We start from the raw sequence: 17,528 nt of genomic DNA, 5'->3' as shown, positions 1-17,528 counted from the left end.
GTCGAGGTGTCCCCAAGCTGGCTTGGACATCATAATTTAAAAAGAGAAGTTGGTTGTACTATCAGTATGTATCACATGTGAGGATAACTGTTGGCTGTACTAGCATTTTGGAATTGTTTCGTTGAACTGTGCAAGTGTGCGTCAAGTTAGACACCTAGAACTGCAAATTGGTGAAATCTCTTTAGCTTTCCTTCTGGGAGGAAAATTTATCTTTACGTTCTATAGTGTGTCTTGAACTCTTGATGCTGAACTCTAGTGTTTTGTAATGAAAAAATGAATAAACATAGACATCATGCTGTAACCTGTAAACAAGTTCAGAACATTAAAGTCTGGATTTTCTGGAGATGCAATGAAAGAATAGTCTACCTATCTCTTTTGTTATTTGGAGTTGATGAAAATAATCAACATGCTTATACTCTTAATTTCCAAAGAGAATACAAATTTAATCTTTAATTATTCAGTAAGTCCTTATCACTCGGGCATAAAAATGTAAAGATGAAACCATGAACTTCTATCTTGGATAAAAAAGAAGATATCTTCTATCTTGGATGCACTTTTTTCTTCTTCACATGGCAATTTGTCTCGTGCAAGCTTGTCATGCAACCAAACTTCCTCTTCATTTCTTTCCACATGCTTGTTTTCTCCTTTTGAATCTTGTGTTGGTAGCTGCCTATCTGAATTGCCCTTCTCATCATATGACATTCTTTCTCCAGTTCCTGCACCTTGCTTCCCATCTTTTCCATCTCCGCTTTCACTTCCTCTTCACTGCTGCTTGTCCTCGTTGCATCTTCCTCGTCTTCTTCCAGCTTCAACAATAGGTTTCCAGAACCCCTCTGTATTCTCTTAGCCACAGTATCCTTCAACTTCAACTGCACAGAAAACAAAATCTGCACCATCACTCGTACTGGTAGCTTTTCGTTGTGTGCAGCATGCTCACAGGCTTCAGGAGAGAGGTTGTTGCAATCCAACATCCTGCAAACTTCTTCCCTTTCTCTATCCGTGAGATATCTGTGCTTGTCCAAGTATATATCAATTGCTTTATATATTCCATCAGAATTCCTATGAGTTCCTTCTGATGCTGCTAGTGATAAATCTGCTAGTGTTAAAAATGTCTTCAACTTCAAATCTCTGTCACTTGCAACCTCAGCCAAGAAGTCATCAATAAGTTGTGCCACGACGATCAGGCCAGATTTGTCTGTGTTTTCGTAATTGCTGTAGAAATACTTCATTATCCTTTTCACACATTCAGTGTCATACTGCTCTTCTTTTGCATATCCTTGTGCAGGTATTAAGAGGTCCTTCACAGTTGCCTGGTCCAGCTGCTTTCCTATTCTAGTTTCCAATCCGCTTTTACATTCAGTATTAGCATCCAACGTTATTGCAGATTGCAACATTTGAGAGAGCAAAGAACAAGGGATCAGCCCCCTCTCTTGTGGCAACAGTCTCTCCACTGCTTCAATGATCTCTCTCTGAGAATTCCTCTCATAAACTGATGTCTCATCTTCTCCTTTAGTGCCCGGAAAAACCCAGTTTATGAGATACTGAAACAGAGATGATGACACATATTCCAAAGGGACATTTTGATGAACCAATGCACGAATAATGGGCTCGTAGAGAGCAATGGAAAGTACAGTCAAGTCCTCAGATTTCCAGTCAAGAACAAAGAGCCTCCTCCTCACATTTGGCTTATAGGTACTTTCGTCGTTCTCACTGTCATCATCTGTTGTTGTTACGTTCCTAATCGGTTCCCCAAGAAGACTTGGATCATGCACTACTTTGGTGATGATCGATTCTGCACAGGCATCAACAAGGGCAAGATCTGCAGCTTGTTGAAGAATGGTTTCAGCAGATTTGAGGGCTTTAATACACTTGTTCCAGCTAGGAAGGACATTATTTTGAAAGTAGAAACAAGCCTTCTTTATGAGGTTGTTGGTGCTGTGATCTTCGGACATTCCAAGATAGTTAGCAAGGCAAAGGACTTTAATAACATTCTCAGGTGATAGGCTTATGTTAAAACCGTGGCAGAACCTTGCGACTAGCTCAAAAGTTTCGGAATCAGTGGGAATGTCTCCTAGCAAATGAGAAACATCATCTTCAGGATTCTCTTTCAGCACTGCAGCTAGCTTTGCAGATTTTGCAGTCAAAACTTCCTGTAAGTTGAACACAAACCAACAGCTTAGTAAAACTGAAATAATTCTGATGTGTGTGTGTTACATTTGACTTCTCATGATTTTTAACTTACCCTATTCAAGGAAAATGGTACTCCACATATGTGGAGCTGAACATCTGATGATGAAGCAGGCATTGATTTCCTGAAAGGAAAGGGTAAGAAGAAAAAAAAAACATTAAAAGGTTGAATAAGTGAAAATGAAAAAGTAAAAGAAAGCCAACTTTTACCTGGATGGAGATGCAATGTTTTTCCTTGTGGCCATTTTATCATAATTTTGCTCTTTCCAATCCATCAAAAGACATCACATCTTAGGGCCTTTCAAGCTAAGATGTTGGGATCAAGATCTCTCCAAATTAATCAACCTGCAAAATATATAGCAATAAGCCCTCCTTCATATGTGTAGGAGCCTTTATGTCTTTACAGTAATGTTAACGGTTCGTTTGGTTCGCAGTCTAGTTATGCAAATACTGTAATGCAGGATCACTATGCGGTGAATAATAATGCAGAGATTGTTATCTGTTGAGGACGATGTATATACTAATGCAGGGCTGTTACATAAAGAATGTTATGTAGAGATTAATTTAAAAATATTATAGTTGTTAGATATTCTACTCCAGGTATGCTATTTTAAGATAATACAAATGCTTTTTTGCAGCTAGAGCACATTGCCGGTCCCAAGCCCGGGTAGGCGAGCTTAACGTGAAACTAGCTAATTCATGACGATGAATTGTGTTGGCCTATTTAAATGGAGAAACATTAAGATTGAGGACTCATATATAGCCGACCCCAACTTGTTTAGGTCTAAAGCGTAGTTGTTGTAAAAATGCTTTTGTGCAGCGAGAGCACAGAGTAGTCATGCTTCTTCTGGTGCACCTAGCCATACGTGATTCATTAATGGAGTTCACTACTTTATCATAAGATAATATATATAAGGTTCATGTTCTCAGAGAAATTGCCTAATATCAGTTTTCATTCTAGTAAACGGCGAATAGTTTACTTTGGAGTAATTTTATTTTTCTTTAAACAATCTAGAGGAGATAAAGAGCAAAGCAAAGGAAGAGTAGAGAAATTTACCAGAAAATCTTGATCAATATTCTTCTTGTAAACTGTAAAGGAGAAATCAGAACTGTGCATGCTAGGAGCAGAGAGCCACTGTGACTTTTTTGTCATTGGAGTTACTAGTTAGTATTCAATATTCAAACGTTCAAACGTAATAGTTGGACATTCTGTTATAGAATTTAGAGTTTGATTAGGGATAAACTCTCCACAAAACCAACTAAAACCTCCCCTATTATAGGAACGGCTCTTAATTTATCTACAAAATTAAATATTACTTTACCTTTTTTTTTTTATAAACAATTTTTCTGAACGGTGATCCAACAGTACCGGGATTGTCGGGTCGGGTTTTTATAGGTGCATTAACTAGAAATTTAGTTGTAATTAGAAGTAACAGTAAGCGAGGGAGGAAAAGAAAAAGCAAAATCTTTTATGCATTTGTGCTCCACATTTATATATATATATATATTTGTATTTATATTTAACTAACATAGTAAAATAGAATGAAGTTACAATATAATATTGATATTTATTAGCTTGTTACGTGACTTAACCACAATGCCAATTATATGGTACTTTATTCCTTTAAAATATATATGTAGATATAGATTAGTAACCTAATTACAATTTATTAGGTCTAAAGTTTGGTCTACCGAGGGACTAATCAAACGACGCCACATTAATCCCGAAATATATTCCCCTATAGTGTGCAAGTTAGTTTTATGTCTTCTTTTAAACTTCTGAATAGTCATTGCTTTGAATTATTGAGTCCAAAGTTTAATAAGATATTCTCATACAGTTTTGCAATTTGAGACTGCAAGCCATTTTATGCTTTTTTTTTAATTTTTAATTTTATTTTTTATTTTGAGTAGTAGCTGCTTTAAAAATCCTTCAGCTAATTGGACAACTTTAACTTTTTCTTTAAATTTTCTGTATATTTGTTGTTCCGTATTTTCTATGTTTAATTAGTAACTAGTATTAGAACCCGCGTATTGCGCGGTCAATATTAGAAATATTAATTATTTTAATTATAATTTGCTTTTATAGTATATTATATCATGTTGCCTTAATAAAATTTCAATTGGCATCTTACTTCTCAATACAATATTTCATTAACTAAACTATATGAAACTAAAGAAAAATGAATTATATAGTCATCGTATAATATTTTTGTTTCTCATTTTTCTTTATTATAATTTTTATTATTTAATATAATTACATTATTAATATGACTATTTATTAGCGTGTCACTTGGTTTAATATCATTTTCAACATTACTTCTCAAATAATATTTTAAATTTTATTTTATTGTTCACAATTCTTCAATTTTTTAAATTTATCAATAATATGTGTATTATTTACTTAATTTATTTTATTTTTCTAAATTAATATAATGTCGAAATATTCTCATATTATCTCTATTTTGACCTTTGTACATTTTTCTACTATAATATTATAATTACTTTTTTTCATTTTAAATTTTACATATAATCAAAATACTATCATATATAAATAAAATTGTAATTTTGAATTTTTAAAAATATAAAAAGAAAAGTAATTATTACTATTTTATCATATATTTATTGATATTTTTAATAATTGCTATTTTGTATTATTTTCCATAGGCGTAATTGCTTCCTGGCCACTTAAATTTGTACCGGATTTTAAAGCCGATACACGAACTTATATTGTTCCCATTTGAACACTCAAACTCACATATTCGGTAACTAATAAACCTATTTGACCGTTGACCATGCATATGTGGCAGTAACAAAGATAATGTGGACAAGGTGTGTGCAAGTCACCAAAATTATGCGCGTGACTACAGTATTTTTGATTTAAAAAAATCTAAAACTAGAAAAAAAAATACAAATTAAAAATAAAGAAAATAAACCAGGCCATTTCCAGCATACCCCAGAAAAGAGCTGAACAACAATATGAGTACTTCACCTTTCAAAACTTAAAACAATTTTGGCGGACACCTAAGAATTTTGGCAACTCAAAGAAAGAAAACAAGTACCATCATCATCCCAGAAATAGTGCAAAATGCAGGGAGGGTTGATGTTGCGAAGCAGATGTTGAACCGCCACCAAGGATTGAATTTCGGGCGGTGTTGCCCGTGGTGATGGGATTTGGGGGCAGTGTCGACGAGGCGGAAAGAGGAGTCTTCGTCAGCGGCGAGGGTAGCGAATGAATCGTCGACGGAGAAGTCGAAGGCGGAACCAGTAGCGTTTTGCTTAGAGTTGGATCCGGGTCAGTTTGAAAGAGACCGAGTCCAGTCGGCAATACGACCAAGCTTGTCGGAGCGGGAGAAAGGAGCGAATGGGGCGTTAGAGATTTGGTTTGGTACGGAGATGGAGGAATCTGGTGGACCCCATCCGTCGGCATTGAATGGAACGGAGCCAAGTTCAAAACCTACCATTGTTGAATATGGATAAGAGCTTATCAACTTTCCGGCGGGTTTGTGAGGAGTATGAAGAATTGAAGCAGAGAGTAAAAGGATAAATACGATGATAAAACGATAGCAGAAATGAATGGAGGTGGGTGAAAGGAGAAGAAGGGAGATTAATTTTTAAAATTCCATTTAAAAATTTTAAATATTTTTTTTTTTAATAATATAAGACCCACAAATTCACATGTCATATAATAAAGACCAAATATGTGACATGATTTTCCTGTCAGAGCGATTGGCGAACACGTTCAACAGAAAGTGTTTATTAATATTCATTTCGTCAAGTTGAAGTGTTCAAATGGGACAATGTAAGTTCGTGTATCGGCTTTAAAATCCGGTACAAGTTTAAGTGGCCAGGAAGTCATTACGCCTTTTCCATAAGCAGATGAACTTTTGTTTATCTCAACTCAAATATTTCTATCTATAAATTCGAAATCAAATTATTTTCTTATCAAGAAAATATTTGAAAGTTTTTCATAGATATAAACTACCAAATTAGGAAGAAATTGCTTCTAAATTTGAATTAATAGTTTGTTTTATTTTCTTCTTTTCGTTTTTATTTTAAAATAATTTCAAAAACTCAAAATTTATAAACTCAAAGAAAGTAATTGTTAACAATACATAATGCATAATTTCAATTTTTAAAGATTTAAATTTAAAAAAAAAGTAATTATTACCTAACCTAACTAAGTTTGTCCTAAATTTCCATGTGGCCTATTGTGAAGCTGTTTACATATAATCAAGATACTATCATATATAAATAAAAGTATAATTTTGAATTTTTTAAAATATAAACAAGAAAGTAATTTTACTATTTTGTCATATATTTATTGATATTTTTAATAATTGCTATTTTGTATTATTTTCTATAAGTAAATGAACTTTTGTGTATCTCAACTCAGATATTTCTATCTATAAATTCAAAATCAAATTATTTTCTTTATCAAAAAAATATTTGGCAGCTTTTTATAGATATTATCTACCATATTAGGAAGCAACTGCTCCTAAATTTGAATTGATAGTTTCTTTTATTTTCTTTTTATTTTTATTTTTTATTTTAAAATAATTTCAAATATCTAAATTTTTAAAACTCAAAGAAAGTAACTAATTATTAACAATAAATAATGCATAATTTAAATTTTTAAAAATTTAAATTAAAAAAAATTAATTATTACCTAACCTAACTAACTTTGTCCTAAATTGCCATGTGACCTATTGTGAAGTTGTTTAGATAAATTCGAAATACTATCAAATTTAAATCAAATTGTAATTTTGATATTTTTCAAATATTAAAAAATAAATAATTTTACTATTTGGTCTTAAATTTACTGTTATTTTTAATACTTGCTATTTTTGTATTATTTTCCATCAGCAAATGAACTTTTCTTTTATCTCAACTCAAATACTTTTATCTATAAATTCGCAATCAAATGATTTTCTTTATTAAAAAAAATATTTGGCAGTTTTGTATAGACATAAACTACTATATTTATAGAAACAAAAAGCTACCATATCTTTAGATATAGATATAGATATAAATACATAGATTAGATTTATCTAAGGTCTATTTCATTCAACTATTTGCATTAATTATGTTTTCATTTGTAATTCAGATTTTTAATGTTGTCTTAAAATTGCCAAGTGGCTTCATTTTAGCTTGCCACTTGGCTTAACCACATGCTTCACTACTTTCCTTTTAATATAACTAGTAGTCGTACCCGCATGATGCGCGGTCAATATAAAAAAATATTAATTAAATTAAATTACGATCGGGCTTGTTTGATCCTATTAGACCGTATTCTTTAATAAATTTCAATTGTCATCTTATTTGTCAATACGATATACCCAATAATAAAATCTGTGTTAAATTAAAGGTAGTTATATAATCAGTGAATAACCTTTTTGTTGTATATTTTTCTTTATTATATTATCCATTATTTAGTATTATTACATTGTTAAGAAATTTTTTTATTAGTATATTGCTTTGTTTACTATTTTTGTCTGCTCGCTTTCTTTTTGTAATATAAGAGAAGATATATATTTTATTACTGTTGAAATATTTTTTTTATTTTGAATTTTATTTTATTGTTCTTAATAATATTATCTAAATTTTAATGAATAAACTCTCTATTAAACTAAAGGGGCTTATACAGGCAGCGAATAACTTTTTTGTTTTATATTTTTCTTTATTATATCATCCAATATTTAGTGTTATTACATTGTTAATATAAATTTTTATTAGCTATTACTTTATTTAATATTTTTCTCTGCTACTTTGTTTTTGTAATATAATAGAAGATATATATTTTATTACTCTTGAAATATTTTTTTGTTTTGAATTTTATCTTATTGTTCTCAATAATATTGTCTGAATTTTAATGAAAAAACTCTCGATTATAATAATGGGACTTATGTAGTCATCAAATAACTTTTTTTTATGTATTTATCTTTATTATATCACCCATGTTTGAGTAGTTAATTTTGTTGTGTCTTTTTGCTCATTTTTTTTGCAAATAATTTTTGAATCACCAAATCTGTTGAAGCTTTGTCCTAAAATTTGTCACTTTGTTAATTTTTTGATGTTACATTTGGAATTATCACAATGATTTGCTACTCCTATTCTATATAAATAGAATAGATATTGTTTGGATTTTAGTGAATAAAATATCTATTAAATTAAAGGGACTTATATAGTCATCAAATAACTTTTTTGTTATGTATTTCTGTTTATTATATTGTACACAATATTTTGTATAATTATATTGTTAATAGAAATTATTAGCACATTACTTGTTTAATATTTTTGTCTGCTAATTTTTTTTTGTAATATAATAGAAGATATATATTTTATTACTCTTGAAAATATTTTTTTATTTTAAATTTTATTATTTTTTTCTCAATAATATTGTTTGAATTTTGATGAATAAATACATTTTTTAATTCAAAATAAAGTAACCTATATATATATATATATATATATATATATATATATATATATATATTATAGATTTTAAATTAAGAAATAATAACTAATAATTAATTAGTAACAAATTATGCCATGTGGCTTTTTTAGGCTGATACTTGGCTTAAGGAGAGGGCTTTGTCATCTCCTTTTAATAATAATATATAGAATGTAGAATATTAGAAAGAAACTACTCACATTTGAATCAAAAGTTATTTTTATTGCTTTATTTTCTTTTTTTATTTTAAAATAATTTTAAAACTCCAACTTGAAACTACTCCCACCCAATTTGAATGGGTAGTTATTTTTTTATATATTTATATTTTCAGTTTTTATTATAAATAATTATAAGATATCTATATTTATTAATTCAAATAAAGTGTGTGTATATATGGTAGCTTTTTATTTTCATTTTTTATAGATATTTAAATTCAAAAATAATTATTAATAACTAATTAGTAACTAATTATGCTATGTGGCTTTTTTTTTAGGCTGCCACTTGGCTTAAAGAAAGGGCTTTGTCCTCTCCTTTTAATAATACTAGTATTTATGAACGTGCGTTGCACGTTAATAATGACACGTAATGGTTTAAACATTTAATTATATGAAGGAACAATAAAATTTAATTAATGAGAGAAATTTTATATATAATAATCATCTAAATACCTAAAAATATTATTATATTAGCATAATAGATGAATTTAAAATAAAAGGACAACATCACACAAATGATCAATTTTGTCATGTTAGTTAGATAATAATGTGTTAGTACTTCCTCCGGTCTACTTTAAGTGATTTTTTGGTTGCTTTCACACATATTAAGGAATTCACCTTTTATCATTAATTAACAATATAATTGACCATATTAACCTTAAAGTGGATCGGAGGAAGTATAATTTAAAAGTATTTAATGTGATGGTATCTTACCGAACACTTCTGTGTGGGCGAATTTTTGTGTGTGTATGTTTCCTCCTAATTGGTTACTCTACCTTAACCAGAACTCTTGTTGCCGATTTTGATATCCCTCTTGAAAGTGCAACATACAGTTGTTTGTGCAAGAAAATATATTGCGGTAAATATAATCTAATATTAGGATGTTTGTCCTAGTGATTTATTTATTATATTTGAAAAACGTAAACATACTAAAATTATTTTGACACAAATTTAAAAGAATATTCCTTAGTTTTGGAAGACCAAAGTTGAATTCAGGCATAAGAATATACTTAGAAGCACATTGACCAGTATCATAATTTTGCATGTATGACATTACTGTCACAACTTCTATATACCATCTGTGTGCTATTACATAAGTTATTCGGCGTATCTATGTTTTTCAGTAGCATGACGAGCATATATTTTTCAAAAACAACCTATATACAATGGAAGATCAATTATAACTTAGTCTATTATATATACGGTGACACTAACATGCGTAAGAAATATTAAACTTGACAACAAATGTGTATGGTAGAAGGCCATTTGATATTAAAGTATTTAAGTATTCTTCTTGGTAGTAATTATTGGTATCATTCTCTGCTGAGTCAAAAACTGAAAAATATTTTGTTTTTACTATAAAATTTTGCAATCAACCTTTTATTTAGTTGATCAACATATTTATTTCTGATAGCTAAGATAACTTTTTAATTCTATCATGCGATTTGCAAATTGCATTTTAATCTAATGATAGAAATATTTCTCTTACTAAATGCACTACTGTTAGCATTGGGGTTGATAACCAAGTATTCGAGAAGAACCAAATCATCTTTTATTGGATGCTCTTCTTCGTTTCCGACATGAAGCAAGAAGACACTAAATGCCGGATCTGTTCTTACTTTATATTTCTTGTCAGTTGAATCTTTTTTATTTGAGGCCAGAAGTATTACTTTGGCGAGCTAGCTTTTACAGTCTTTGTTTTTGTCGATTTTGGAACTACTGGTAGTACTTGATAGAAATCACCTCCCAAATCATTAATTTTTTCACCAAACGGTCCATTAACATCCAATATATCTCTAGAACTCTGGGCAGTTGTTTCGATCGTTTGACACTTAGTTATAAGTGCTTCATCCCATATTATCAATTTTGCTTTCTTTATAAATTTAGCATCATTGCTCTGCTTTGATATATATTTGTGATGGTTATTTGAGTAGGAAAACAATTCAAATATAATATAAAAATATATTATCGTGGGGATATTATTTTCCTCAATTTCAACTCTTTATGCAGCCCAATTAATATTACTTTTATTATTTTTTGGTATTGGACATTATGGAGTGGTAATGTATTGCCAATATGGAGGATTATTAAAAAAATTGATTTTATTAAACCTTCCTACATATTTTTAAATAAGAATTTAATAGATTTTGAATATTAAAAGTTAGCATAGAAGGTATTGTAGTCCAAGAATTAGGTTATTGCAGTTATGTCCTTTACCTATGAGTTCTTTCATTTAATATTTTAGGGCTATTTTGGTCTATTAATAATGTATTTGTGCCTTTATAATAATATAGGATTTCCTTTTTCTAAATCGATTTGGACAATATAACACATTTTCAAATTAGTCCAGAAAATAGGTTATTGCAGTTATGTTCTTTTCCTATGAGTTCTTCCATTTAATATTTTAAGGCTATTATGGTCTATTAATATTATATTTGTGCTTTTATCATAATTTATGCTCTCCTTTTTTCTAAATCGATTCGGACAATATAATACATTCTCAAATTAAATTAGTAATAGGACATCATAATACGTTTTTAAATTAAATTAGTAATAGAAATTTTTAAGAAGTATATCCTAAAAGTAATAGGATTATATGACTAAAAACACATCTCTACCCCGAAAGTAATTATATTAAAAGAAAACATAACGTGTTCCTAAAGATATTAGGTATACATGCTAACATGTAGTATTATATGTCTATGCCTGAAAGTAATTATGTTAATAGGATTCCTAAAGGTAATCAGGCATGATTCCTAACATATAGTATATGTCCTAAAACTAATATGATTATAAGGCTAATATCTAGAATTTCGATTATGTCCTTTTATTGTGAGTTATTATGCTTAATATTATAAGGTTATTTTTGTAAACTGACATTGTATACATGCTTTTATAATAATATAGATATAAATATATATAGATATAGATAGATATAGATATAGATATAGATAGATAGATTAATCTATGATATATGCATGTGCATACTTTTGGGGTGGCGAATGTAAGATATTTACACAAAATCTAGATATTACATGTATGTATAGCACAATTTCTAAAATAAATATGTGAATAGTGATCATATGCCAAGCAACGAAAAAGTCATTCTGGTTTTCATCATCTCTTTTGAAGTTTAAATTGTAGAATGCTTATGAACTTTTAATGGTAAGTATTACTTTTTCATGCTTTTCTAGGATTCATAATATGTAGTACTTATGTCCTAAAACTAATAGGATTATAAAGCTAATATCTAAAATTTCGGATATGTCCTTTTACTATAAGTTATTATGCTTAATATTATAAGGTTACTTTTGTAAACCGACATTGTATTCATGCTTTTATAATAATATAGAAGATATAGATATAGATATAGATATAGATATAGATGTACCAAAGAAATGATAAAGATATTTTAATTTTAAATTAAATCCTTGTTCACTATTTCGAGAGTTAAATTTAATAATTCTTGATAAACAATCTCTTTTAATTTCGAAAAGTTGTAATCATATCATAACACTTATATGCAGTGAGCCAGTGCTTATGTATTGGTAGGTCAGAATATTTTTTCAGAAAATACTTTTTAAAAAATAAATTGTTAAAACATATCTTTTAAGAAAATTATTTTTTGAAAAAAATGATTTCATTCACTTATGCGCGAAAATTATTCTCCTTTATAATCATTTCAATTCTTAAATTCATATTACCAAATTCAAAATTAACACTTGCACATTATTATAAATAATTAATATTAAAATATTTGCATCAAATTATTATTATAATAATTATTATTTTTAATAAATATTTTGTTAAATAATATAACATATCTAGGAAAAATAAATATTCTGGGTTGTACCAAACGTTCACGAAATAAGATGGAGAGAATTGGAGATTTCTTAAACTTAGGGGAAGTTTGGACATTTAGATCAAATGCGGGACGAAATATAGATATTCACAAAATTTATGTTTGCCAAACAGTAGTGACACTTCCTTTGCTACTTCAATGGCTACGACGAGAAATTGGTGGTAGGCCGTTTTCAAATGGAAAAAACAATCAATTGCCCCTAATTATGTACAGTAGTTTATAACTTTATATGAACATTGAGGGATGTTCGCAAAATGTTCGATAAAATTCCTCAACCAATTGTCTTCCAAGAATTTCAAGTACTTATTCCTTCTCTTTGTACTTTTCCGTTTTGGAATTTTGGATAATGCTTGACAATGTTTCATCAATAATACTTCCTTGGCTCCAATTTATATATGACTCTTCCTCAGTTCAGGAATGTTTTAAAGACTCTTTCATACCATTTTCACCATCTATTGTATTTGAATGCATTCAAAATTTAAACTTTGATGTGATGTTATCTCTATGAACTAACTAGTAATCACTATGTTAGTGTATTATAGACGTGTAATCTCGGTGGGTTGAGTTACTTGGTACTTGTGATCGGTGGAATAGTGGAGGTTCCCACAAGTACAATCATTATAAAGAAAAGAAAAAATTATAGACGTTCACTTAGCATATTAAACACCTTATCAAATCAAACACCTTCATATATTAAATGAAATGGAGGGACTATTATTTTCTGAAACTTAATGTTTGAATTCATTTAATTATTAAAATTTTAACTTTTTTTTTTGGAATCATTGCTATTAATTATAATTGAAAGTGAATTTAATGTCTTTGTGCCCAATATTCTGGTGTCAAATAAAATGGGAAGTTGGATCTTTTGAACACATATTTGTGTTAAGAGTTTATTTATATCTCTAAGATATTTTAAAATTCAAAGTTATTTCTTGTTTGGTAATGAAATGCTTGTGTTTCTTTAAGACTTTTGCTGAATTCAGGCAAGTAAATTCCTTATTGATATTTGTAAAAAAAAATAAACTAGTTGGAGCTGCTGCTAATTCTGCAAATAGTCAATAATGCTAGCTAAACTTATTCAAGTGTTTGTGATACAGAAAAATGGCAAAAGAGTTGATATGGGACAGTGCAGAGACTCAAGAAAGAAAACAGAGCGAGTTCTATCTCTGTATCAGCGAATATTGAGGAGCCAGAATTCCTCTACTGAACTTTGCAGCAAGGGTTCAAAAGAAGGGCTGAAATCTTTGCAGTATTTAATGCTGGCCTCTAGGAGTGATCTCTCCGTACAATTGACGGTCATATTGGCGCTGCTGAATGCTCTTCTCCGTTTTAAGAAAGGTTAGATTCCTATACAAACTTCAGGATAACTATTATTTGAGTCATTTATGATGATCATCTGACCATATTTCCTGTGAGTGCCAATGTTTCTAAATAGCTTTTTTGCATGTGATTATTTCCGATATGTATAAGTTATTTACTCTCATTTAGCTGAACTTGAACTGTACCTGATAAATCATAAGATAAATAAAGAGACATCATACTGATGACAGAAGCAAGATATCTAACTTGCAGAGAACAAAGGTAAGAACTTAAATGCTGGTCAAGAATCTTGAGATAAATGAAACAGACTGAAGATGTCCTGATTCTTAACCAAATAAATATGAATAATCCATGAGCTGGAGCTGCAATTAGGGAATGAGTAAACACGATTGAGTAAAGCGATTAATTAATTACAAAGTCATCTCTTTTCCAATAGAAACTCTGAATTCACCTATATTGCCGTAGAATCTTTATGCAATTTCAATTATCATCAGCTTAATTTTGTGTTATCTGTCTTCTTGATTTGGAGACAAACTTGTTTAAGCACTAAAGATTGCTTTTTATGGATGGATCTTCAAGATCTTTTTTAATTATTTTACTTTTATGTCGGATCCTCAAGATCATTATTTATTTCTCTATCATTATGTGTTTCTCTCTTACTTTTTATGCAAACAAATTGATGAAAAGATTAATTCCGTATGTTAAAACAAATAAAAGTAGTCCAGCTGCTAGCAAAGAACAGAAAGGGTGAAAAAGAGAGTTCAAAATCTGAGTCAATACACAAACAAGAGACAATTTTCAATTATGTAAAATTAAAGAAACCAAGGGAGAGAGAAAATTTAAGTTTTTCCTGGTTATGTCTAATTGAAATGAGCACTATTCTGGTAGTGCAATGTTAAAAAACATGTAATGTAAGGACAAGTTTATAATGTATCTTAACAACGATTTGCTTCGCACAGTACAAAACTAAATACATTTCTGTCACACATTTCCTTGATGATTTATAAGGAAAGTCAGAATTAGGTAAAGAAGTGTATTATAGATTCTATAGGTGAAGCAAGTGTTATATCATAAAAAAGGAGGGAGGTCAGCATCAGTGGCGGAGACAGGATCTCCACGAAGAGGGTTCAAAATCTTTTTTTTGTAGCTAGTGGGAATTGAACCTATGACCTTATGAAGGTTTTGAACCCCTTGACCACTAAACTACACTTTTGGGTTGTGTTAAGGAGGTTCAAAACTTAATATATAGAGGTAAAAAACAGATTTTTCCTTATATATACAGTGTAATTTTTCGGCAAAGGGGGTTCAAGTGAACCCCCTTCCGCCCCCCTAAATCCGCCCCTAGTCAGCATAGTTGTAAAAAAAAAAAAATGAGATAAAACTACAAATACCAGATTCTCAAAATCCTCCTCCAGGTTTCATTTAAGTTCTTCAGGTTCAGAACTCTTCCTAGAAATCATTCTGATCAGTCATCTCAGAGCCTACCTTTTGCTGACACATTTTTTCTAGCAGGTTTATTTCGGTTTCTCTCAAAGCCCTTCCTCCCCCGTGGAAGCTAGTAAGTTTTGAAGTGTCATTGATTAATTTGGCATTTTTCATTTTCTCGTTCGCTCATTTACATCATCTCTATTCAAGTTCCATGTGATTTTCCTCGGAACTTGTGAAGGAACTTTCTGATGTACACTTTGTATCCATCTAGCGGAGATCTCTAGATTGTAACATATTTTGACCTATAACAACATTAACTAGGTATATACTTTGGTATGGAAGGAGGATGAGTTTGCAATTTGCTTGTTCTCCTAAAACATAAAATGCTATGCTTGGGATAGACTTAGCTTTCTTGGGTCGTATCTTAATGTATTAGGAAGCCTTGATTGAATGCTGGATGTCCATAGAGTGAATGTTAAGTCTTAATACATTAATAATACCAAAAAAGTATTATCGGAATCACATTCTTCTCAAGTTGCGCTGTGTTTAGGGATAAGTTGCTAGAAAAATTTCTTTTACAAGAATATTGATATATTGGACTGGTATAACTGAATAAACAAGTTTTCAAGTTGTAGTATTTGAAATTTGAAAGTTCTTTAGCGCAGCAGGTTAACAACAAAATGACTTTGTTAATGGAAAATCACTAAGAGCATACTGACTTCTCACTGTTTCTTAGTTAGTCTGGTTAAACAAGAAAATGAATTTGTTTCGAGTCATATTGCTGGTCTGTACTGGTATGTATTAAAGTTAATTGCTTTGGATGAAGTAACATAAATCAGTCTTGAAATTAGTTTTGAACACGTAGAATTTATGTTAACGTATCGATAACTTTGGAGAAGTGGTGGTGGTGGAAACTTGATGTAGTTGGAAAAAAGTTAAAACTGAAGGGCTTTCTGCGCTTTAGTTCTTGTTCTTCTGTGTCTATCTAAGTCTGTCGTAATTATATGGATGTTAATTATCGAGGATGGGGTTAGTTGAATATGGACTTTAAAGTTTGCAACAGAGATCAGTCGTTTTCTTCCACGAGCACTAATTTTATCCTGAAATAGATATAAATTTTCTAGTTTTCTCTGAGTTCGAGAACCTCTAGAGTTAGAAAACCAAATTATTGGGTATTGAAATGAAGCAGCTCCAAATAGATTCATATACCCGACCCAACTAGTCTGGGATTGTGGCATAGTTCTTGTTATTCTCTCTGGTGGGGATGATATTGGGTCATGATTTTATCATTGTTCTATTTGTGCTGGATCCTCGACTTTAGTTTCTTTTGCTTTGAAATTTTGGGTTGTTTGAGTTTCTTCCCTTTTCCTTTTTCTTTTATGGTTCTTTTTCCATTCTCAATAAGATATTGCCTGTCGAATGAACCAGAAAAGTTTGTCAATATAGGTTGGAGTTTGCGTTTAGTTTCTATGTAGTTTGGATCTTATCTGTCTGAAGATTGTAAAGCTTCCACCTCATGATCCATTCTTTGCAAAGATTCCCCGAGTTGTGCATATTTTCTTGTTCTTTAGATTTCCCACTATATTTACTCTTTTAGGTACTCTTGGTCAGTTATTCAATAAACTTTTAGGTGTTTGCCTTCAGAAAGATATCCTGATTTCTGAGTTTAGTTGTAGGACATTTTTGACTTGTTGACCGTTTTTCCTCCCACCTTTTTCAGACCTCACTTGTAGGGTCACACTGGGTAAGTTGTTGTTGACCTTTTTTCTCTTTCCTTTTTTTTGGATTGAATGTTTGAAACGACTTCAAAAAACCAATTTATGCTCCCCTCCCCCAACTCCAAAGAAAAAAAAGCGAAAGAAAAGAATAAAAGATAATGAGTGTGTTTGGTATGAAGGAAAATGTTTCCATGGAAAATGTTTTCATGAAAAATGAGTGGTTTTATCATTTATTTTCCCTTGTTTTGGTTGGTGAGCAAAAAACTTTTTCCAGGAAATATTTTCTAATGTTTGGTTAGAGAGTAGAAATTTTTTTATGCTACTCTCCTCACCCCCATTCCCCCAAA

General features: G+C 30.3%; 2 protein-coding genes across 8 annotated transcripts in view; one reads left to right on the top strand and one right to left on the bottom strand.

Annotated features, from left to right (window-relative positions):
- Positions 1 to 394: 394 nt before the first annotated feature.
- Positions 395 to 5,780, bottom strand: LOC109245041 (BTB/POZ domain-containing protein At5g17580). 2 transcript variants are annotated; one of them, XM_019412222.1, is made up of 4 exons: positions 5,247 to 5,780; positions 2,398 to 2,532; positions 2,243 to 2,312; positions 395 to 2,150 (listed from the first exon to the last, which is right to left on the bottom strand). In XM_019412222.1, exons 2-4 carry the CDS (start codon positions 2,460 to 2,462, stop codon positions 540 to 542), a joined length of 1,746 nt encoding a protein of 581 aa, XP_019267767.1. In that variant the 5' UTR covers positions 2,463 to 2,532; positions 5,247 to 5,780; the 3' UTR covers positions 395 to 539. The 2 variants fall into 2 exon arrangements, with proteins under 2 accessions (XP_019267767.1, XP_019267768.1); XM_019412223.1 differs by lacking the exon at positions 5,247 to 5,780 and adding an exon at positions 3,245 to 4,310.
- A 7,031-nt stretch (positions 5,781 to 12,811) lies between these two features.
- Positions 12,812 to 17,528, top strand: part of LOC109245039 (DNA-directed RNA polymerases II, IV and V subunit 8B-like) — a 9,332-nt gene continuing 4,615 nt past the window's right edge. For 2 of the 6 annotated variants that reach the window (XM_019412218.1, XM_019412219.1), the window contains exons 1-2: positions 13,969 to 14,053; positions 15,548 to 15,593. Coding sequence is in view for 3 of the 6 variants with exons in the window: in XM_019412215.1 (XP_019267760.1) it covers positions 12,970 to 13,014; positions 13,813 to 14,053 (286 nt within the window). In the remaining 3 variants the exon portion in view is untranslated. Of the gene's footprint in view, positions 13,015 to 13,812; positions 14,054 to 15,547; positions 15,594 to 17,528 lie in introns of those variants that run through there. The other 4 variants (XM_019412217.1, XM_019412216.1, XM_019412215.1 and 1 more) reach the window with 3 other exon arrangements.

This window comes from Nicotiana attenuata, unplaced genomic scaffold (genome assembly GCF_001879085.1).
Source record: "Nicotiana attenuata strain UT unplaced genomic scaffold, NIATTr2, whole genome shotgun sequence".
NCBI lineage: Eukaryota > Viridiplantae > Streptophyta > Magnoliopsida > Solanales > Solanaceae > Nicotiana > Nicotiana attenuata.
Note: the sequence above shows the minus strand (reverse complement) of the source record. Positions and strands in the feature narration are given on the sequence as shown.